Source organism: Mustelus asterias, chromosome 1 (genome assembly GCF_964213995.1).
Source record: "Mustelus asterias chromosome 1, sMusAst1.hap1.1, whole genome shotgun sequence".
Classification (NCBI taxonomy): Eukaryota; Metazoa; Chordata; class Chondrichthyes; order Carcharhiniformes; family Triakidae; genus Mustelus; species Mustelus asterias.
This window is the reverse complement of record NC_135801.1, coordinates 134,221,391-134,246,598: the sequence shown is the minus strand read 5'-3', so window position 1 is coordinate 134,246,598 and position 25,208 is coordinate 134,221,391. Positions and strand designations below refer to the sequence as shown.

Genomic DNA, 25,208 nt, shown 5'->3' with positions numbered 1-25,208 from the left:
ATATTTATCTGAAGGGAAACAAATTGCAGAGCTATGTGGAAAAGGCAGGGAGTGGGAACTAAGTGAGTGGCACTTGCAGAAAGCAGATCTAATAGCCTCCTTCTGTGCTGCAATGATTCTATGACTTTGGAGTGCATATCCATAGACTCCTGAATGCATCAGCTAGATAAGGTGGCTAAGAAGGCATACAAGGTGGTTTCTTTTATCAGCCAAGGGAGCGAAAAAAAGAGCAGGAAGGTTATTCCTGAAGTGCTGGTCACATTACAGGAAGTCTGTGATTATATTAGAAAATATTCACAAGATGTTGCTAGGAATGGAGAATTTTATGTATGAGAAAATAATTGGATAGGCTGTGGTTGTTTTGTTTGGAACAGAGGAAGCTAGGGAATGGGGGAGCGGGGATGCTGGTGGGGATGTGTGAACCTATTGCCTGATAGGCTTGTGGAGTTAGGAATCCCCACCATTTCTGCTCTACAACTGAAGGCCACTCCTGCGTCCCCCTCCCCAACCCCAAACTTTCAACCTGGGATCACAACAAATCTAAGAGATTAAAATGGTGTCACACCAGAAAAAAGTTTGGGAAGCACTGGTACCCCTTTTCTGGATGGCACAGACTCGATCAGCTAAGGGGCCTCCTTCTGTGCTATAAATATGCCGTGATTCCTTGCTGTCCTGGCCGACATGCATCCCTCATCCAATAAGACAAATATAAGTGTATGTGGTCACTCATTTATTTCTGGGATCTTGCTTTGCACAAATTGACTACCTTTTTTTTCTCATTACAATAAGTCTGAGGTACTTACACCTCATAAGTACCTCCTTTGTTAGATCCTGAGCAAATTATTGTAAAAAAAAGATTCAGTGGTTCAGCTGAAAAGCAGACTATTTGTGATGCATTCCTTTTGTAAGCTAAATTATGCGCTAACTGCATTCAATCGGTCATGGTACGTTTTTTAAAAATATATTTTATTCCTTTCTTAAAGTTACAAGGGGCGGCACAGTGGTTAGCATTGCTGCCTCACAATGCCAGGGACCTGGGTTTGATTCCAGCCTTGGGTGATTGTGTGGAGTTTGCAGGTTCTCTCCACGTCTGCGTGGGTTTCCTCCCATAGGCTGAAAGACGTGCTGGTTAGGTGCATTGACCCGAAGAGGCGCCAGAGTGTGGCGACTAGGGGATTTTCGCAGTAACTTCATTGCAGTGTTAATATAAGCCTAATTGTGACACTAATAAATAAACTGAAGCAAATGCGCAGAGTGGACAGTGCAATCCCTTAATCCATCTGATTGCTTGCTGCAAAAATCAATTCAAATTGAATCCAATTCATTGTCCTCACAAGAGAGAGATACAAGATCCAAGCTGACAAGGAAAAGCAGTGCACCTGATCTTGGACTTGATCTTAGCCAGAAGGTCGGGATCACTCGCATTGTTGGAGAATGGCAGCGCAGTGGCTGGGTTGGTAGGATTTCGAGTTGCGGTCGCGCTGGAGGGAGGGTTGACGCTGATGAGACAATGAGGAACCTCGACGCTCGCCGTAGAGTAGAGTCCAAGATGGCGGCCTCAATGTCAGCGGCTCCCCATCAGCTTCGTCTCCTCCGAGTTCTCCCTCGGTGTTTACCGAGTCCGAGCAGGTAAAAGGCCGCCCGTCCGACACCCATTATTACCGGGCTTCCAACACCGTGGCGTTTAAAAACTGAACCCGGCTCATAGTTTGATGGTGATGCCATTTTACCCGGGTCTAAATTCACACATGAAGGACAGGAGCTTCCTCTGTTGGAGAAGTATTTTAAACATTATATTCAGTGCCCTGTTGCTGTCGGTAAATTTACCGGCGGGAAGGTGGCCTGTCTGCTGCTCCCAGCGGCGAATTCCCCCCGGGCAAACCAGTAACGTTAGGTGTGAGTGACCCTGACAATATGGGGAAATTTATAATGAGGTCCTTTACCGTTTATTTACTTGGCCGATGGAAGAATCGGCACTTAATCAGAGGGGACTGAAACGGAAAACTTAGATCACCAAGCATTTTGTTCTCAGTGTGGAGATTTAAAGAAAAATCCATCGCAGGGACGTGTGTCAAAAACAAAAAGAAAATACTTGTGTTTACATAGTGCCTTTATGAAGCAAAATTTGCCACACAGCGACATTAAATATTGGGGTCAATGCTTTTGATCATATGTTAACAAGGTATGTTGCAAGACCATAAGATGTAGAAACAGAAGTAGACCATTCGGTGCATTGAGTCTGCTCTGCCATTCAACGAGATCATGACTGATCTGATGTGCTAACCCTCAATTCCACTTTCCTGTCTTATTCCCATAACCCTTGATTCCCTTACTGATTAAAAATCTGTCTATCTCAGCCTTGAACATATTTAATGACCCAGCCTCTACAGCCCTCTGCAGTAAAGAATTCCATAGATTCACTACCCTCAGAAGAAATTCCTCCTCATCTGTCTTAAATGGGTGACCTCTTACTGAGATTATGCCCTCTGGCGAAAGATTCTCCCACAAGGGGAATCAATCTCTCAGCATCTACCCTGTCAAGACTCCTGAGAATCCTATGTCTCAGTAAGGTCGGCTCTCATTCTTCAAAATCCAATGAGTACAGGCTCAACCTCTCATAAGAATGCCTCCATACCTGGATTCAACCAGGTGAACCTTCTCTGGACTGCCTTCAAAGCCAGTATATTTTTCCTTAAATAAGGGATCAAAGCTGTTCAATTGAAAAATGCATCTTAAGAGAAGGGGGCTTCTTTTGTTTGGCAGTTGAAAAAGCAATGATAAACATATATAGAAGAAGAATAGAAACCCTACAGTGCAGAAGGAGGCCATTCGGCCCATCGAGTCTGCACCGACCACAATCCCACTCAGGCCCTACCCCCACATATTTACCCACTAATCCCACTAACCTACACATCAGGACTCTAAGGGGCAATTTTTAACCTGGCCAATCAACCTAACCCGCACATCTTTTTGACTGTGGGAGGAAACCGGAGCACCCGGAGGAAACCCACACAGACATGAGGAGAATGTGCAAATTCCACACAGACAGTGACCCGAGCCAGGAATCGAACCCGGGACCCTGGAGCTGTGAAGCAGCAGTGCTAACCACTGTGCTACCGTGCCGCACATCCATATAGAAACATAGAAAAACTACAGCACAAACAGGCCCTTCGGCCCACAAGTTGTGCCGAACACATCCCTACCTTCTAGACCTACCTATAACCCTCCATCCTATTAAGCTCCAGGTACTCATCCAGGAGTCTCTTAAAAGACCCTATTGAGTTCGCTTCCACCACCACTGACGGCAGCCGATTCCACTCGCCCACCACCTTCTGTGTGAAAAACTTACCCCTAACATCTCCCCTGGACCTACCCCCCAGCACCCTAGACCTGTGTCCTCTCGTAGCAGACATTTCCACCCTGGGAAAAAGCCTCTGAGAGTCCACCCGATCTATGCCTCTCAACATCTTATACACCTTTATTAGGTCTCCTCTCATCCTTCGTCTCTCCAAGGAGAAAAGACCGAGCTCCCTCAGCCTATCCTCATAAGGCATGCCACTCAATCCAGGCAACATCCTTGTAAATCTCCTCTGCACCCTTTCAATCTTTTCCACATCCTTCCTATAGTGAGGTGACCAGAACTGAGCACAGTACTCCAAGTGGGGTCTGACGAGGGTCTTATATAGCTGCATCATTATCCCCGGACTCCTAAACTCAATTCCTCGATTGATAAAGGTCAGCACACCATACACCTTCTTAACCACCTCCTCCATCTGTGGGGCCGATTTTAGAGTCCTATGGACCCGGACCCCAAGGTCCTTCTGATCCTCTACAGTACTAAGAGTCTTTCCCATTATATTGCACTCCTTCATTCCATTTGACCTCCCAAAATGGACCACGACGCATTTATCTGGGTTGAAGTCCATCTGCCACTTGTCCGCCCAGTCTTGCATCCTATCTATGTCCCTCTGTAACTTCTGACATCCCTCCAGACTATCCACAACCCCACCAACCTTCGTGTCATTGGCAAACTTACCAACCCATCCCTCCGCTTCCTCATCCAGGTCATTTATGAAAATGACAAACAGCAAGGGTCCCAGAACAGATCCCTGGGGCACACCACTGGTGACTGACCTCCATTTAGAAAAAGACCCATCTATACCCACTCTCTGCCTCCTTTGGGCAAGCCAGTTCTGGATCCACCGGGCAGCAGCCCCTTGGATCCCATGCCCTCTCACTTTTTCTAGAAGCCTTGCATGGGGGACCTTATCGAACGCCTTGCTAAAATCCATATAAACCACATCTACCGCCTTCCCTTCGTCAATGTGTTTAGTCACATTTTCGAAGAACTCCACCAGGCTCGTAAGGCACGATCTGCCCTTGGCAAAGCCATGCTGAGTATTCTTGAGCATACTAAACCTCTCTAAATGCTCATATATCCTGTCCCTCAGGATCTTCTCCATCAGTTTACCAACCACTGATGTTAGACTCACCGGTCGGTAATTACCTGGGCTATCCCTATTCCCCTTCTTGAAAATAGGAACCACATCCGCAATCCTCCGGCACCTCTCCCGTCTCCATCGATGACGCAAAGATCATCGCCAGAGGCTCTGCAATCTCTTCCCTCGCCTTCCACAGTAACCTGGGGTACACCCCATCCGGACCCGGCGACTTATCTATCTTGATGCCATTCAAAGATTCCAGCACAACCTCTTTCTTAAAGTCCACATACTCAATCCTTTCAGTCCACCGCACGCCCGCAGTACATCCACCCAGGTCCTTCTCCTCTGTGAAAACCGAGGCAAAAAACCTCTGCCATTTCTACTGGTTCCGTACAGACTTTCCCGCCTTCACCTTTTATAGGCCCTATTCCATCACGTCTCATCCTTTTACTCTTCACATATTTATAGAACGCTTTAGGGTTCTCCTTAATCCTACCTGCCAGGGCCTTCTCGTGACCTCTTCTGGCTCTCCTAATTTCCCCCTTTAGTCCCTTCCTACAAGCCGTATACTCTTCTAAATCCCTATCTTCGCCAAGCTCTCTGAGCCTTTTGTACACTTTCCTTTTCTTCTCGACTAGGTCCCGCACAGCTTTCGTGCACCACGGTTCCTTTAACCGACCAACACCTCCCTGTCTGCTCGGAACGTTGTTCTGTAGAACTCCAGACAGACATTCCTTGAAAAACTGCCACCTCTCTTCTATACATTTCCCCGAGAATACCTCCTTCCAATTTACTCCTCTAATTTACTGCCTAATGTCTTCATATTTCCCCTTACTCCATATAAACACTTTCCTAGCTTGCCTGATCCTCTCTTTTTCCAATGCAAGCCTAAAGGAGATAGAGTTATGATCGCTATCCCCAAGATGCTCTCCCACTGAGAGATCTGACACCTGTCCAGGTTCTTTGGTCAGTATCAGATCAAGTACAGCCTCTCCTCCTAATATATGGTTAACAGCTTTGACTCATCTCCACTCATTCACTGCTAAAAACACCATGCATGTCTTTGCTACCTTGAAATTTGACTGTTCCAATGACCAAGCAAAATACTGTGTATACTAGAAATATTCAGCAAGTCAGCAGTAGAAAAGAGCAAAGTTAACATTTCTGATAAATGACCTGCCATCAAACCTGCAAAGGTCTCCGAGTAGGTTACTATCCTGCACCCTCTATACATGAGCTCATGCAAAACACTGCTGGCATATCCTAACTCTCACCAAGTCCTATTCACCCATCACCCCAATGCTATTGACATGCTCAGTCATAGAGTCATTATGGCAGAGAATTAGACCACTCAGCCCATCATGTCCATGCTGGCTTTCTGTTGAGCAGTTCCATCAGTTCCTTTCCCCAGTAGCACTAAATTTATTCTGCTCAAGTGCTTATCCAATTTCCTTCCACAACCTTCAGGCAGACAGTTCCAATTCATTATTACTTGCTGCACAAAGAAAGTTTTTCCAGATTTCTCATCTCTTGCTCCAAGGGGAACAGCCCTAGCCTCTCCAACCTAACCTTGTGGTAAAAATCCCTCAAGCCTGGAACTATTGTAGTATCTCTTTTGCGCCTTCTAAAGGATCCTCACATCCTTTTTAAAGTGTGGTGACCAGAACTGGACGCAATATTCTAGTTGTGACCTAACTAGTGCTTTATTCAGGTTCAGCATAACTTCCCTATTAATGAATTATGAACTTTCGGAGTGCTGCTCCTTCATCAGGTGATGGAGCAGCACTCCAAAAGCTTGTAATTCCAAATAAATCTGTTGGACTTTAACCTGGTGTTGTGAGACCTCTTATTGTGCCCATCCAATCCAATGCCGGCACCTCCACATCATGCCTATTAATAAAACCATAGATCCCTTGAGCTTTTCTTACTGCTCTCTTAATATGTCCTGTCACCTTCAAGTATTTATACACATTAACCTGCATATCCCCCTCTCTGTACACTTCTGACTTAATATCTCTCTGCATTCTTCCTGCCAAAATGAATCTCTTCACACTTCTTGGCATTAAATGTCAGCTGCAGTTTGTGTAGGTATTTTCCAAGATTTCACAAGTCCATGTATACACCAATATCTACAGTATAGAATTTCAGCAGAAATCATCCCAGTACATCAGTTTGCACATTCTCCTCGTGTCTGCGTGGGTTTCCTCCGGGTGCTCCGGTTTCCTCCCACAGTCCAAAGATGTGTGGGTTAGGTTGATTGGCCATGCTAAAATTGCCCTTAGTGTCCTGGGATGTGTAGGTTAAGAGGGATTAGCAGGTAAATATGTGGAGGTAGGGCCTGGGTGGGATTGTGGTCGGTGCAGACTCGATGGGCCGAATGGCCTCCTTCTGCACTGTAGGGTTTCTATGTTCTATGTTCTATCAAGTTTCTCCTCAAAGCTATGGTTTTTGTTCCTTATATTATGTAGGTGAATCTTCACTACATAGTTTCAATAGGTTGATGTCCCTTTTTGGCATCCAAAGCTGCTTTCAGTAATCTAACAGTGACCTTGTATAAAGCTATCATTACCTCTTTACTCTTGTGCCTTTTATCATCTAAATATCTCTGGTGTGGTTTGGTGTCAAATTTTGTTTGATAACTCTATGAAGTGGCTTGTGATGTTTTGCTATGTTAAGGAATCATTTAATCCAAACTGCTGCTGTTGTTTGGTTATTCTATCCAAAATCAGCAGTTTTAAAAACTTTCTTGTTTGCACATAAGTTCAACTGGATTTCCTAGCACTTTGAGGAATTTTAATGAACTGAATAGATAACATTTCTAATCGAGTGGGTACTTCAAATTGCAGTTAAACTGTACAGGTGCTTCAGATTTTATGTTATCACCTTCATATTAATGCACTTCAGGCTGGTGACCTGTTTCTTTTGACTGTACCAAGTGATGTGAAGTGACCTGCTTTCTTACCATTTAAATCTATATCAAGTGCTATATAACTGCAGTCTGATGTTTTAATGTTAGAGCTTGACTCTCTTGCCTGCTCTCCTTGAATATTAAACTGGCGAGTGGACTTCTAAGCAAGCATATTTGCACACAGCTGGTGAGTTCCTTTGTTGCTTGACAAAGTGTGCACAGCCAGCAGCTGAACTGTTCTAACAATCTCATATTTTATTGCTACTAACTTTGTATTTCCAAACTTTGAAAAAAGGAATTTTGAAATACATGTGAAGAACAATTGTCTAAGATGGAATGCTGCATATAATAAACAGTTCATTGCACTGGACTGTTTATTATAGGCTGATGTATATTTTTACAATCATTAAAAGCACCTCGAGCAAGGACCTTAATTTAAAAGTTGGATATTTTGGAAAAAGTAAACTGAAGATTTGAATAACCAAGAGAACTTTTGGTATGATGGGGCATCTTCCTGTAGTATGCTACACAGAATGATATTTGTTTGGAATTTACAAGTACTTGTCATCTACTAATTTTAACTCTGGGCATAAGTTCACACAAGTTACTTGCAAGTTTAAGAACATAAGAACTAGGAGCAGGAGTAGGCCATCTGGCCCCTCGAGTTTGCACCGCCAATCAATAAGATCATGGCTGATCTTTTTGTGGACTCAGCTCCACTTACCCACCTGCTCACCATAACCCTTAATTCTTTTACTGATAAAAACAATCTTTCTTTGCCTTAAAAACATTCAATAAGGTAGCCTCAACTGCTTCACTGGGCATGGAATTCCATAGATTTCACCCTTTGGGTGAAGAAGTGCCTCCTCAACTCAGTCCTAAATCTGCTCCCCCTTATTTTGAGGCTATGCTCCCTAGTTCTGGTTTCACCCACCAGTGGAAACAACCTGCCTGCTTCTATCTTATCTATTCCCTTCATAATTTTATATGTTTCTATAAGATCCCACCTCATTCTTCTAAATTCCAATGAGTCTATTCAGTCTCTCCTCATAAGCCAACCCTCTCAACTCTGAAATCAACCTAGTGAATCTTCTCTGCACCCCCTCCAATGCCATTATATCCTTTCTCAAGTAAGGAGACTAAAACTGTACACAGTACTCCAGGTATGACCTGACCAGCACCTTATACAGCTGCAACATAATCTCGCTGTTTTTAAACTCCATCCCTCTAGCAATGAAGGACAAAATTCCATTTGTCTTCTTAGTTACCTGCTGCACCTGCAAACCAACATTTTGTGATTCGTACACAAGCACAGCAGCATGATGCAATTTTTTTACTATTTAAATAAAAATCTATTTTGCTGTTATTCCTATCAAAGTGGACGACTCACATTTACCAACATTGTATTCCATCTGCCAGACCCTCGCCCATTCACTTAAACTATCTATATCCCTTTGCATACTTTCAGCGTCCTCTGCACACTTTGCTCTACCACTCATCTTCGTGTCATCTGTGAACTTTGACACACTATACTTGGTCCCCAACTCCAAATCATCTATGTAAATTGTAAACAGTTGCAGTCCCAACACTGATCCCTGAGGCACACCACTAGTCACTGATTGCCAACCAGAAAAACACCCATTTATCCTCACTCTTTGCTTTCGGTTAGTTAACCAATCCTCTGTCCATGCCAACACATTATCCGTAATGTCGTGCACTTTTATCTCATGCAGCAGCCTTTTGTGCGGCGCCTTGTCAAATGCCTTCTGGAAATCCAGATACAGCACATCCACCGGTTCCGCATTGTCCATCATGCTCGTAATGCCCTCAAAGAATTTCACTAAAGTAGTTAAACATGACCTGCCTTTCATGAACCCATGCTGTGTCTTCCCAATGGGACAATTTCTATCCAGATGTCTTGTTATTTCTTCCTTGATGATAGATTCAAGCAATTTCCCCACTACAGAAGTTAAGCTAACTGGCTTATAGTTACCCGCCTTTTGTCTACCTAATCTTTTAAACAGTGGTGTCACATTTGCTGTTTTCCAATCTGCTGGAACCACCCCGGAGTCCAGCGAATTTTGCTAAATTACCACAAGTGCATTTGTTATTTCCCCCGCCATCTCTTTTAGTACCCTGGGGTGCATTCCATCAAGGCCAGGAGACTTGTCTACCTTTAGCCCCATTAGTTTATCTAACACTGATTCTTTAGTGATGATGATTGTGATGCTTGGTATACCACACGCAGATTTGGGTGCTAGGTCATGTGGGTTAAAGTTAAAAAAAATGTTGAGCATTTAATTAATGAGTGCCAGATGACAGCACAATGTTACCTCATATATTTTGATAGCTTCTCTGAATAGTTTTGTGTCATCTTTTAAAATAATTTGTAATGCAGGCAACCACATAGATACAACCTTTTGCTTTGGTTATATTATGGCACATCCCTGAATCCACTGGCATTTTATATGCAGGGAAAAAATATGAATAAGCTTTGCTTTAGAAATCGAAGTGTTGACTAAGCTACCTGTTTTTCATATCAAATAACACAGATTAAATATTTGAATCACAGTTCTGCTCATCATTTTGTATTAAATACAATTGCTGAAATTTGAATATTGGCTTGGAAACTGGGGGGAAAATATCTGAACTTCTGAGTTTTCAATGTTTGGTAACATTAGCATCATAATTCAATAAGAAGAATATTTGAAGTTTTATTTCATCTCATCAAAGGTAAGCACTCTGACACTATGTAGCATGTTTATTGCTAACATGCTATCAAAAAAGGACGATTGAAAAGTTTTTAACTTTATAGGAAAATTTATTACTTCAGCACAGTGCTCTCGTAACTTAGAATGTGACATCCTACAATGGTAGTTCTCTCTCCAGCCTTGCATTTAATGACCTTTTTTGTTATGGATGGAAAATAAATTGTACTTGTAGAAGATAAACCTCAGCTTGTCAGTCTTCCTTATTTGTATTTTAACAATGCTGTTCAAGTCATTCCTTCTCTAAACTTTCCTCTTGCTTATTTTGAGCTTCAAATATTCTGTAACAATTCCTTCTTGCCTCTCTGAAAGAAGGAATTGAAATGAAGACTCATTTCATAGTCTTATTCTTTCTCGGCAAGAAGGTCTTGTGACGCACTGTTCGCGTCCCTACTTCTGGGCCAGAAGCTTCAGGTTCAAGTCCCACTTCAGGACTTGATTACCAAGGAAGATGCATTCATAATGTGGACAAACAGGTTGATTGTAAATTTACAGCCTGTAAATCATTCTGGGTGTACGCCTGGTGGCAGGCAGTAAGAGCAGAAGAGGCTATACTGCAGAAGGCAACAGCAGATCACTGCAGTACTTTGCTAAGCATAATCATGGGCCAATCCAAAGGAAATCCATGGTCACCAACACTCTCTTGGGGCTTGGTACCTGGAGGAATTCCAAGTTCTCTGAACTTGGAATACCTTACCTCCTTCAATTTTTTAACTAATTTCTACAATTTTCAAGCTTGCTGTCACCCAATTTTTTTTCTTAATTAATCTAGCCTTCTATTTTGGTCTTCTACAACATGGCTATACCACTTCAAAGTTCTCAACTTTAAAAAGGGCAATGTCCAATTTCTAACCTTCAAAGATTGGAATTACCTTACCAATGTCTACTTGATTCTCTTGCTGAATTTTACTTTCTTTTTGGGAGTTTTGTAAATCACTGTCCCCATAAAGAATTCTTATTCTTGCAAATGTATATGTGAATTCCAGTTAACAGATGAGATGGGTACATGGGGAGGGGAGGATACAGGAGCTCAGCAAATAGTTCCAAAGTTATTTATTTGAGTGAGGAGGTGGTGGAATAACAGAGGAGGTAGACAGTGAAGAGGTAGGGTTTGCGATATGCAGGTGAAAGGCCTAGGAGGAGCAGGGGTGATCGAGGGAAGGAAAAAGAAGTTGCTGAGAGCTATATGTTCTCTGCAATTCATGGCCCATTTGCAGCCTACAGTGGTTGCTGGCTCCTTTCCCACCCACTAAGTCTTGCTATCCATTATTTTCCACATGAAAGCAGTGAAGAAAGTAAAGCAGAAGAGGTGAGGCAGAGGGAGACATGGCAGTAAAGAAGTCAAGGTTTTAAGGAGCGTACTAAAGGAGGAACGTGAGGGAGAGAAGCGGAGAGTTTTGGAGACGGAAATCTAGATTTTGGGGCCTAGGCAGCTGAAGGCATGGCCTTCAGTGTTCGGAGTAATTAAAATTGGGGATCTTCAAGAAGCTGGAATTAGATGGGCATAGATGTCTCGGAGGGTTGTGGGGTTGGTGGTGATTAAAGAAATAGGGAGAGGTATGGAGGAATTTGAAAACAAAGATGAGAATTTGAAAATCATGTTGTTTAAATAGGAGCTTGTATAGGTCAGCGAGCATAAGGGTGAATAGGTGAATGATATTTTGAGTGAGTTGAGACACAGGCGGGTTTAGGATGAGCTTAAGTTTACAGGGGGTAGAAAGTGGGAAGCCAACCAGGAGTGTCGTAGAACAATTGGGTTTAGAGATAGCAATGGCATGGATGAGAAGCAGAGCTGAGGCAGCAGCTGAGATTGGTGTGTTCGTGATGTGGAAGTAGCTGTCTTGGTGATTGTAGTATGTTACAGAGATATGATATTTGTTCAGAATTTAAATATTTTTATCTAGCTTTTACAAGATCATCTGTACTTTGTAAGTGAATGAACGCTCATCTCAAGCATGACACCAAGGTAATGAACAGTCTGTTTCAGCCTTAGCTACTAGAGAGAGGGATGGAATTGGTGTGAAGGAGTGGAGTTTTTGTTGGGGTCTAAAAAATGACTTTATTCTTCCCAATAATATTAACAAGCTCAAAGACTTTGGAGAAGAAAGAGAGATTGGAGATAGAACAGTAGCTTGCAAGGACAATAGGGCCAAGGATTTTTTTTGAGGGGAAAGATGATGACAGATTTTGAAGCAGAAGGACAGAGAATCATAATCAATGTCAGCCAATGTGGGAGTCAGGAAGGGAAGTTGGGTGGTCTATGTTAAGTGCGAATCTGGTTGAGAGCAAGAGGTGGGTCTTTTGAACAAGATAAACTCAGAGAGGGCATGAGAGAAGGCAACAGAATTGGGGGTGCCTAAGAGGAAGTTTGGCTCATTGGCCTCTTGGAAGAAAGGGAACTGGGAGAGTTGATCAAAAAATTGATTATTTATATGTAGAAATATTACTTGACTTTTTTTGTATCATTCTGTCATAATAGAACTTTCAGTGACTTGGTATTTTTTGCATTGGTTTTCATAAAGAGTCATTATAGCTGATTAAAATTCTAATCTTCATTTTGTGGCACAAAAGGGATATGTCAGGCTTCCTGGGACTCGATGTGAGTTTTTCCTCGTTTCTCCTTACTTTTTGAAACTAGCTATATATTTTGAAATGGACAATCTGAGAATGAGCACATCAGATTTTAATTGCCATTTATTCTTGATTACTATTCAAAATATTTGTTCATATTGGAGTTAAACTAATATTTGATTGGCAATCTAGTCTTGGTTTTTCTTTAGTTGGAAATTAAGAATTCAGTGGATTACTTTTGGGACGTCAAATTATTTAGTCATTTTAACATTGGAGAGAACCAAACTGGTGAGACTTTTAAAGGCTTAAAGGAAAATATCCTTTTACCTGGGTCTAGAGCCTGAGACTCTTATTTTGCCAGCTGAAAATTGTGTTGCAAAGTCTCTAGAGAGCTTGGCCTCATAATTCCCCAGGCGCTTTTTTACTATTATGGCGCGTCTCATCGCCCAACTGCTGATTTTTTCCTTTCTCCCACCCTATATATTTGTTCATTTGTGTCTTTTACAATCCTGCAATGCCTGATGGCTGTCTTTTATGCTATTATAGTCCACATATGATAAGCCTGTACGGGTGGTTAGCAGAGAAAGTACTGAAGGCACTGTTAAATTAAACTCTGGATCAGTGGTTCTGATCAGCCAAAATGAGCCTTAGGCTGGGAAAAACTGGATGATAGACTATCATTAGTTTCACAATTCTGTGTTCTTGTCTAATCATTTTCCTGCTGTAAGGCATCTGTTGCCATTAGTAACCTCGTGCTTGATTTAGTAAATTTTGTATTTATCTAAATTATAATTATTACGTTCTGAGGGAATTTATATCAAATTTACATGATATTAGTCTGAGCTAATGTAATGGATTAGTATATTACACCTCAACAGTTAATTTACAGCTTAACGTTTCCTTATCTTGGTGGAAAACTTTGATTGCAGAAATAATTGAAGGACTTAATCTGGAGTTTATTATATTTGCAGAGAAAATTTGCCACTTCAGAAGTAACTGATACAGTGAATTCTCTTTAATACCATGGCTAAAGTGAAAATTGAAATTAAAGCAAAACACTGGGGATATTGGAAATCTAAAATATGAATAGGACATGCTAGAAATATCCAACAGCTCTGGCAGCATTTGTGGAGAAAGAAACAAGAGTTAAGTTTCAGATCAATGACCTCTCATTAGAACTGGTGATCTTCTAATGAACTGAAACATTAACTCTGTTTCTGTCTCCACAGATGCTGGCAGACTCGCTGAGCATTTCCATCATTTTTTGATTTTATTAAGATGAAAAATAGTCTCCATATGGTCTGTCCACAAAAAGTAGGACACATTCGATCCACCCAATTACCATCCCACCAGATGACTCTCAATTATCAGTAAAGTGATGGAACATGCCATTGATATTTCTACCAAGCAGCACTTGCTCACCAATAACCTGCTGACCACTGCGTGGTTTATGTTCCACCAGGACCATGACTTCAGACCTTATTGGTCCAAACATGGACAAAGGAGCTGAATTCCAGAGGTTTGGTAAAAATGACTGTCCTTGACACCAGGGCAGCGTTTGACTGGGTGTAGTATCAAGGCGCACTAGTATAATAGAAGGCAATAGGGATTGGGGAAGAACTGATATTTTAGCGAAATGGAAATTGGTTGTGGTTGTTGGAGGTCAGAGCAGTGTCCTGAAACCAAAAGAAAAAATACTGGCAAATCTCAGTAGGTCAGGCAGCATCTGTAAAGAGAGAAAAGAGCTGATGTTTCGAATCCTGATGACCCTTCATCAAAGCTGGGCCCTCCCATCATCCCACCAGTGTCCTGGGCCATCTTCAGCCACTTAAGCATTTACCTTTCCTCCATCAGAAGTGAGGACGTTTGTTGATTTTCAGATGGTATTCAATCCTATATGCAGCTTCTCATACTGAAACAGTCCCTGCCCGCGTTCAGCAAGACTTGGTCAACATTGAGGCTTGTGTTCATAAGTGTCAAATAACATTTGTGCCGCAAAACTACCAGGCAATCCACTTCTTCAGCAGTATTACAATCACCTCATCTCTTACGATATTTGGTGGATGGGAGGAGGTCACAATTGACCAAAATATAACTGAAACAGCCACATAAATATTATGGCTAAAAAGAGCAGGTCAGAAAATGGCCTTTTGACTTCCCAAATCTTTTTCATCAGCCTCGAGGCATAAATCAGGAGTGTGTTGGAATGCTCTGCACTTTCCTGAATTAGCGCAGCTCCACTAACACTCAAGAAGCTTGACACCATTCATGTTAAAGCATTCCACTTGATTGGCACCTCATCCAGCACCATAAACATTCAGTCCCTCCATGACTGACACAATTTGGATGGTGCGTACCTTCTACAAGATGCCTTGCAGTAACTCATTAAGGCTGCGTTGATAACATTTCCTAGGAAGGGGAAGTCAGCAGATTCATGGGAAGACTGCCACCTTCAAATTTCCTTCCAAGTCACACACTATCCTCATTTGGACATATATTTCCTTTCCATCATCATTCCTGAGTAAGAATCCTGGAACTCTTTCCTAACAGCACTATGAGTGTACCTTCACCACATGGGACTGCTGTGATTCAAGAAGACAGCACATGACCATTCCTTTAAGTGTAATTAGGGATGGTTAATAAATACTTCCTATGCCAACATCCTGTGAATTAACTATTTATTTTAAAAAGCGCAGAAGCAGATACATGGGTGGAAAAAGTACCGAGTATATTGAGTCCAGTGTAAAAATGATCCCATTTAATGAAAGGTCATGAAGTGTTAACTCTGTTTGCCTGCTGAGATGCTGCTGAGAATTTCCATTTTTATTTTAGATTCCCAGTATCTGCAGTAGTTTATTTTCTGGTTAGCTTTGTGCATGTCAAGCATTGTCATTTGGTTTATTTGGTCATTAAATTAATTCTATTAACTTCTAAGCATGTTTCTATTGTTACTATCATATTGGGCCTTTACTTATTTTCTAACAATTGGTGGTGATGATTTTTATTGTGATTACAATTGGCTGGTAAAACTGAATTGCTTGTTTGAGATCCACATATGGTACTACAAGTAAGGCAGTGACAATCCCAAACACACAACAGAACAATTGTAGTTGGACTTTTCTAACAAAATGAGGCAGTATGTTATTTACAAAATGGGATGATAGGTTAATGTGATGTCATCCAAAGGTATTTCTTGCTGAATGAAAGTAGAATTACAAAATAGACTCTCAGTGGGATTGATTCCACGTTTGACTGAAGTTGAGATGCAGTGTACTTGGCTAAGGCATATTAAATAGAACTTGGTGGCTGCTAAAGATGGTATAGTTGAGTGCAAACTACATACAGTATTTTTAAAAATTGATGAAGGAGGATTTATGCAACTTCCTTTACATTCCATCGAACGTCTTGGTTAATGGAAGTGCAACTTCAGTATGTATGTATGCGTGTCTTGAAATCGAGGGTATAGTGCTATAGGATCAAAGGGACAAATAAACAGTATTCAGTAAACAAGTGACATATTAAAATTCCTCCTTGATACTTTCCTTCTTCACAAGACTTTTCTATCACCTTCATCAGTCTCCACCTGCAGACATTTTTGAGTAACAAGGTGAATGTTTTCCTTACATTGTTATAATGCCTACACCATCAATAAACACAGCTGCATCATGTTATTGTATAATTATGAGAATTTAAAAAAATTTCCTGCAGTGGAGTTAATGGCAACTTAAGACAAAAATAGTTTAGGGTGAGAGGAAGAATTCTGTTTCCTTTAACCTGTCAAAAATGATTTTTCACTTGTCAAGAGCTGATACTATGTTCAGAAGTACAACATTTTTTCCTCCCTATTTCCATTTTTTCATTCAGTTTCTATGTTTGATTTTGGAGACAATGACGAAGAATGCAAATTGCATGGCTTAAATGACTATTGAATTTTAGATATGACTTGCACACACAACTACACAATGTCCAACTCCTTGTTTTTTTTAAATATTCTTCAAACTCTCTGGCTCCAAAACTGATCATGCCCCTGACTCTTGAATATGACTATCTTGGATACCCAGCAGAACAGTTATAGATTTTGTACTAATTTGTGTTGTCTGGCAAGAGTAATTGAGCTGTATAACTGCTGTGGGGTGAAGTATTATTAATTATAGGTCCGTTACCAGTGGTGAAAGTAATTTGAGGTGATGAATTATGAGTTTGACACAAGAGGAGCAGTTCCCTGGGATTAGGACAAGAAAATTGCAGAAACACATTAAAAGGAGTATGTAGATAATGGTAGACAATGGGAAAAAACATAGGCTAAATACAACCATAATTTAAAAAAATTCAATACCACAACAGTAAAAGGGCAGTCGAAGCTGAGGTGAAAACCATAAAATATGGCTGAAAACTGAGGATGAGTACGAAATAGTAAATATTCTAAATGACTAATTCCTCTAAGCAGTAGGAGTTCCTGTTAATTGCTGTGAATTAACGGATGGAAAGCAGAGTATGGGTGGGCATCAACAGGGCTTTTTCAAATTGGCTGGCAGTGAATAGTAGAGTGTCACAAGGATTGGTACTGGGGCCTCAACTGTTTACAGTTTGTATTCATGACATAGATGATGAGACAGAGAATAAAGTATCTAAGTTTGCTGATCATACCAAGCTAGATGCAAAGGTAAGCTGTGGCGAGAATACAGAGAGGCTGCAAAGAGATGTAGACTGGTTAAATGAGTGGGCAACAAGATGGCAAATGGCACATAACACTATCATAGAATCCCTACAGTGCAGAAAGAGACTATTCAGCCCATCGAGCCTGCACTGACAACAATCCCACCCAGGCCCTTTCCCCGTAACCTCGTGTATTTACCCTGTTAATCTCCCTGACACTAAGGGGCAATTGAGCATGGCCAAAGAATCTAACCTGCACAGCTTAAGCAAAAAAGCTCCTCATTGGATTCATTAAAAAACACCATCTTCTAACTGCCTTGAATAAGTTACGTTCAATTAGATGATAGGTGCATTCTCTGAAGCTGGGTCAGAAAATCTTGATGTGGAGATGCCGGCGTTGGACTGAGGTAAACACAGTAAGAAGCCTCACAACACCAGCTTAAAGTCCAACAGGTTTATTTGGTAGCAAAAGCCACAAGCTTTCGGAGCGCTGCTCCTTCGTCAGGTGAGTGGGATTTCAGTTCACAAACAGGGCATATAAAGACACAAACTCAATTTATAAAATATCGGTTGGAATGCGAGTCTTTACAGGTAATCAAGTCTTAAAGGTACAGACAACGTGAGTGGAGAGAGAGTTAAACACAGGTTAAAGAGATGTGTATTGTCTCCAGCTGGGACAGTTAGTGAGATTTTGCAAGCCCAGGCAAGTCGTGGGGGTTACAGATAGTGTGACATGAACCCAAGATCCCGGTTGAGGCCGTCCTCATGTGTGCTGATGGGGTCACGGGCATTCGGCCTCTGATCTTCGGGTAAGCATTCTCCAAGGCGGCCTTCACGACACACGACAGTGCAGAGTCGCTGAGCAGAGACTGATAGCCAAGTTCCGCACACATGAGGACAGCCTCAACCAGGATCTTGGGTTCATGTCACACTATCTGTAACCCTCACGACTTGTCTGGGCTTGCAAAGGCTCACTAACTGTCCCAGCTGGAGACAATACACATCTCTTTAACATGTGCTTAACTCTCTCTCCACTCACGTTGTCTGTACCTTTAAGACTTGATTACCTGTAAAGACTCGCATTCCAACCATTATTTTGTAAATTGAGTTTGTGTCTTTATATGCCCTGTTTGTGAACTGAAGTCCCATTCACCTGACGAAGGAGCAGCAAGCGCTCCAAAAGCTAGTGGCTTTTGCTACCAAATAAACCTGTTGGACTTTAACCTGGTGTTGTGAGGCTTCTTATTCAGAAAATCTGGTCCATGGGTAAGAATTGGATGACAACTGCCAGCCTTGTGTTGGATATGTATCTATTTTGATAATGTGATGAGGTTAATTGAAACCCTGAAATATAAACAGGCAGACTTTGAACTATCAGTTGGAAGCTGGTTTGGTTATAGGTGGGGAGTTAAACCCCTGTACTGAGGTCAGGTCGGGGTTTCAACATCACCTACCCTCTTCTGGGTTTCACTGGAGCAGAATTGAAAGCAAGCTGGGAACCCCCTCGGATCTGTTAGGTAAATAATTGCTGTTGCCGCTTATAGCTACTCCTGCTGTTATGGTATGCCACTCATCTGTTTCGCATCATTCTCTCACATCCACTGGAACTCGTCTGCAACCACACTGACATCCGTCATCCAGCTAAGCCTAGGTCGACCTCTCTTTCTGCTGCCCTCCACTTTTCCCTCCAGAAGAGATCATCATAGAATGATGATCTCCAGGTCTTTCCTCTTTCCAGTTGTGTTGCAAGGAGAGAGAGGAGAGGTGTGTATGTATTCATAGTGCCTTGTGTGGAGAGGAGAGTGCCACCTTTCTGGAGAGTGATTGTGAGGCACGGGTGCGAGAAAGCAACAGGGCGAGTGTAAGTGTTGATTGCTCAGATGGGGATGTGAATTGCCTACATGGAGATGAATGAATGCAGCTGCAAGGTTTAAAGTTTAAGTATGTTGTCCTGAGAGGTGCTGTGCAGGAGAATGGTGGGAAAGTCAGGGTGTGGGTTTGGCAGCTGAAAGTCTTTTGCCACACACCGAAATTTATGGATCCTTCTGGTGCAGTCTTCAGGTTGTGAGGTTGTCTGCTTGCTCGGGTCCTTGGAAGCATTCGCCTCATTTCACCCCCTCACTGCAGCCTGGCTCATAGTGGATCTTCCAGATAAGAGTGAGATACCCAGGGAGCAGCCTGGATCCCCTCTCCCTTCCTGTAGTTGTTGCAACTTTAAAAATCAAAGAGCACGTGAGTCCTTGTAACCTATGTCTTAGTCTTTTCAATTTAAAATCCTCCTTTTGACAGAGTAGGATGTTATCTCATTGCCCTCCTTAGTTGATCGGGCAGCCCAAGGTAGAATGCCAATGCTGTGGCTCAGTGAATCCATTTCTTTTTGACTTGATTTATTATTGTCACATGTATTAGTATACAGTGAAAAGTATTGTTTCTTGTGCGCCATACAGCCAAAGCATACCGTACATAGTGAAAGAAAGGAGAGGGTGCAGTATGTAGTGTTACAGTCATAGCTGAGGTGTAGAGAAAGATCAACTTAATCTAAGATAAATCCATTCAGAAGTCTGATGTCAGCAGAGAAGAAACTGTTCTTGAGTTGGTTTGTATCTTTTTCCTGCCAGAAGTGGCTCATTTTCTGTTTTTTCCAATGCCTCAAGTTCTTGGTCAGACATTCTTGACCTTCTATGGATCTCTAAATTTTGCCTGTGGAGATCAGAAAGTTGCTGATCCTGAATAAGTGCCTCTTTGTTGGGAAATGTCTGGGGTGTGTGGGGTCCTTGATTATGCTGGCTGCTTTTCCGAGGCAATGGGAAGTGCAGACAAAGTCAATGGATGAGAGGCTGGATTGAGTGATGGTCTGGGCTTCGTTCATGACCCTTTGTAGTTTCTTGCAGTCTTGGACCGAGCAGGAGCTGTGATAAGGCAGAAAGAATGCTTTCTATGGTGCATTTGTAAAAGTTGGTGAGAGTCATAACAAACATGTTAAATTTCCTTCGCCTCCTGAGAAAGTAGAGCATTGGTGGGCTTTCTTAACTATAGCATCGGCTTGGAGGGACAAGGACAGGTTGTTGGTGAGCTGGACACCTAGAAACTTGAAGTTCTCGAGCTTTTCCTCTTCATCCCCGTTGATGTAGACAGAGGCATGTCCTCCACTACGTTTCCTGAAGTTGATGACTATCTCCTTCATTTTACTGACATTGAGGGAGAGATTATTGTTGTCGCACCAGATTCTCTATCTCTTTCCTGTACTCCATCTCATCATTGTTTGAGATCCGACCCACTACGTTGGTGACATCAGTAAACTTTAAAATCGAGTTGAAAGGGAATTTGGCTACACAGCCACAGGTGTATAAGGAGTATAGTAAGGGGCTGAGAACACAGCCTTGTGGGGCACCGGTGTTGAGGATAATTGTAAAGGAGGTGTTGTTGCCTATCCTTATTAATTGCTGCCTGTGGGTTAGGAAGTCTAGGATCCAGTCACAGCGGACAATTCGTATCCTGACTTGCACACGGTCCCACCATGCGACAGGGATTAAGTTGATAAAATTCCACCCAATGTTTCAAATCTATGGCTAGAACTTCAGAATTTTCAGTTAAAGCCCCCTTTCATTTTGATAAGGCCTTCTCTTACATGGCAAGAAGACTGAAATCCACTTTTCCCCCAAATTTAGTTGGCCACTCAAAGTTACTGAACAGTAAATTTTAAAATATTGATTTGCAAGGTCTGTTGGTCTTTAAACTCAAATTACTGCTACATTATAGATCATTACTGTTACATTATGGATCATATATAACGATGGTGTGACTTGACCATCATTTTCCAATGATGCACCTCAGACTGGCCACTCATATAGGGCCATCAGTAAGCCCAACAGTGTGAGAGTTTGGCTGTCTTCACTTTGTTTCATATAAATAGAAAATCTTAACACATAGAACAAAGAAAAGTACAGCACAGGAACAGGCCCTGTGGCCCTCCAAGCCTGAGCCGATCATGATGCCTGCCTAAACTAAAACGGTATGCACTTAGAGTCCATATCCTTCCATTCCCATCCTATTCATATATTCGTCTAGTTGCCCCTTAAATGCCACTATCATACCTGCTCCCACCACCTCCCCAGGCAGCGCGTTCCAGACGTTCACCATCCTCTGTGTAAAAAAAAAACTTGCCTCACACATCTCCTCTAAACTTTTCCCCATGCACCTTAAACCTATGTCCCCTAGTACCTGACTTTTCTACCCTAGGAAAGAGCATCTGACTATCCACTCTGTCCATGCCACTCATAATCTTGTAGACATTTATCAGGTCACCCCTCAACCTCTGTCATTCCAGTGAGAACAAACCAAGTTTATCCAATCTCTCCTCATAGCTAATACCCTACAGACCAGGCAACATCCTGGTAAACCTCTTCTGTACCCTCTCCAAAGCATCTACATCCTTCTGGTAGTGTGGCAACCAGAATTGTACACAATATTCTAAATGAGGCCCAACTAAGATTCCGTACAGCTGCATCATGACCTGCCAATTTTTATACTCAATGCCCTGACTGATGAAGGCAAGCATGCCGTATGCTTTCTTGACTACCTTATCCATCTGTGTTGCCACTTTCAATGATTGGTGGACATGTTCGCCCAGATCGCTGTGCCTGTCAATACCCCTAAGGGTTCTGCCATTTACTGTATAATTCCTAGATGTATTGGACTTTCCAAAATGCATTATCTCACACTTGTCCGGATTAAACTCCATCTGCCATTTCTCTGCCCAAGTCGCCAACTGGTCTGTATCTTGTTGTATCCTCTGACAATCCTCTTCACTATCCGCAACTCCACCAATTTTTGTGTTGTCTGCAAACTTACTAATCAGACCAGCTACATTTTCCTCCAAATCATTTATATATACTACAAACAACAAAGGTCCCAGAACTGATCCCTGTGGAACACCACTAGTTGTTTTGTTTCTTAAAGACTGGATTAGTTGTAAGTATTCGCATTCCAACCATTATTCATGTAAATTGAGTCTGTGTCTTATAAGTTCTGTTTGTGAACAGAATTCCCACTCACCTGAAGAAGGGGCTCAGAGCCTCGAAAGCTTGTGTGGCTTTTGCTACCAAATAAACCTGTTGGACTTTAACCTGGTGTTGTTAAACTTCTTACTGTGTTTACCCCAGTCCAACGCCGGCATCTCCACATCATGAACACCACTAGTCGCAGCCTTCCATTCAGAATGGTGAATGCCCAGCCTTAAACTCAAAAAATGGGGAATATTAGAGTGGCTCATTTTACCTATTTCAAAAAGTGCTAAGCTCTGAGCTTCACATCCATAAGTTAGCATTGCAGCCATTTGTAGTATTTTGCCATTTTTAGTATCGGAGCTATTCCTCTGTCCCATAACTCTATTTTTTGTCATTCCCAAGTTTCTCTAAAATTCCAAACTGTAGGGCCAAAATGATGTCAGCTTCTCCAACATTGAGTACTTTAGCATTAGGCCACTGATTTGATTTGTTTCATTCAAGATTTTCCACAGCTTGGGAACCAAATCTGCTGCAGATCTTTGAGAGTCTTATCTTTTAGCAACCTTCCTATTGTGTGAGATAGACACAGGGAAAAGGTTTACAGTGTACAGGGTTGCTAAGTTCTCCAGAAGGCTCTTCGAGAAGCTTACCAATAAACCCTGCAATACCAAGTAGAAAAAATGTACTGTGGTGCTCAAATTATTTTCTCACATGGTATTTATGCTTCATCAACTTGAGATAAGATGTCACAAAGCTTTTGGGTTATAATACAGCTATAACAGCCTTTCATGTTCCCATGAAAAAATCTTCACAAAAAGAAATATGGAAGTTGAATCTTCTTTGAATACTGTTTGATTTACCTTATGCAAATCAAACTGCTTTGCTTCTGTGATTTTAAATTTCTTGTAGAATATCACTATTTTTAGGTTTTGTTTTGGGCAGGATGAACTTCAGTTCACAGTTGTGCACCCACCACATCTTGTCTGATGTGAAAACAGGGCTATTCTAAAGCTTAGTACTACATTTCTCCCCAAGGTTGTCTGATACTTTGCAAAAAAAATTGCAGTTTCTTTGTTCACCTCTTCATATGTCACAGATTGAATGGCGCTTTCAGTACATGGGTGCTAAATGCACTCTTTGTTGCACTGTAGACAGAACAAAGCCTTTTCGCAAGTCTAGACAGCTGTTTGTCTCATCCTTGAACTTTGGTAAACCTATTTCAAACAGTGAATTGCAGACTGGTTAGTGGAGTGCATTTTGCATTGTTTTATTAATTTGGCATGGAGACAACATTCTGGGAATATCAGAGGTCATTCTGTTAGAGCAGTGACTGCATCTTTAGCAATATCAAGGGTGTAACATTAGATGACACCTACAAAGCTGCTGCTTGTTGTAACCTCAAACTTGTATCAAAGTACTGCATGGATTTATCTGAAAAACGGATTTTAAAATTCTCAGTGCAGGGTTCAGTCCTGTGGAAAACCTGCATCCTTTTTGTCTCAAGTGTGCTATGGAGCTATAATCCATGTGAGAGAAAAGCTACTTTTTATAGGCTTCCTTAGTATTTTACCTGAAGAATGTCTTCATCTGCGTACCCAGAAATAAAGCAACTTTCTAATTGAAGTAATTTGAAGACTTATAAATTATATATGTTTTTTTAAAAATTCTGAACAAAACTGAATGGAAAATGATTTTAAAGCATGTATTTTTTTAATGTCGTACAAGACATTAGCTACACAAGATGCCAAAGAACAGGAGAAGGCCATTTAGACTTAGTCAGACATTCAGACCTCAGTTGGTTTCATATCCCTTAATACTGTAACCCAATGAAAATCTTATCAACCTCAATGCTGAGTTTTTCAATTGACCTAGCTTCAAGAGCTTTTTTGGGGAAGAGAGCTTCAAGTTAACACTACTCCATATGTGAATTGCTTCCTGACATCGCTTCTCAATGGCCGAGCTCTAATTTTAAGATTATGCTCTCTTATTCTGGACTTCACAACTTTATTTTTATCGACTTAAGCACTGTAATTAGATAATCACTTGCTTTTCAAAACTCAAGAAAATACAGACCTATTTCATATTTGGCTTGATAATTCAACCCTTTTAGCCCCTGTGTCTTCCTGGTGAATCTGTCCTGTCCCACCTTCCAAAGCTATTATATCTGTCTTAAGTGCAATGCGCAGAAGTGAGCCAGAATTTCCTTTCCCCCCTCCTTTCAGTTGTTTAAAACATTTTGAACCTTTCCAGTTCTGATGAAAGGCCACAAACCTGAAATATTTACTCTTCTTCTCTACAATTGCTCCCACATCCAGCATGTTCTGATTTTGTTTCAGATTTCCAACTTCCCCAGTATTTTTATTATTTCAGACTTTCAGCAGCCGTAGACATTTGCTTTAGTTCTTTTGGGCTTCCATATAACTTCTATTGTAGCTTACCTTTGTAACTTCAAGGTTAGGATTTGTTAACCAGAGCTGCATATAATGCACTAAGTAAGATCTGACCAGTGTCTTACACAGTGACACAGTTCTAGCTGTTCTTGTTCGCATTTCCCCCTCCCCCTGGCATTGGATTGCAGTTTCATAAATTATCCTCAGTAATTCCTTTCTTCAATCAAACTGTACCTGTTAAGTGTCTCCATTGGTTTCTTGTTCCTATATTTATTTTCCCAGTAATACAAGGTATAAATATACTCCTTGGTAGTGAATACCAGACCCACGGTGTCCTGTGTACTACCCCTTTGTATCTTCTGGCTCCTTGGTTCATACCTTTATTTAGGACAGGAGATTGTATTTAATACTCAATTCTGATATTCGTTCAATTTGTTTCTGTGTTCCATTTCCTTTGGTATTCATTG

General features: G+C 41.6%; 1 protein-coding gene across 1 annotated transcript in view; it reads left to right on the top strand.

Annotated features, from left to right (window-relative positions):
- The first annotated feature begins 1,515 nt into the window (after positions 1-1,515).
- The window catches only part of ndufs4 (NADH:ubiquinone oxidoreductase subunit S4), a 150,709-nt gene continuing 127,016 nt past the window's right edge, over positions 1,516-25,208 (top strand). Inside the window, exon 1 of the mRNA XM_078219423.1 lies at positions 1,516-1,629. Within this exon, the coding sequence (XP_078075549.1) occupies positions 1,550-1,629 (80 nt within the window). The 5' untranslated portion in view covers positions 1,516-1,549. The remainder of the gene's footprint in view (positions 1,630-25,208) is intronic.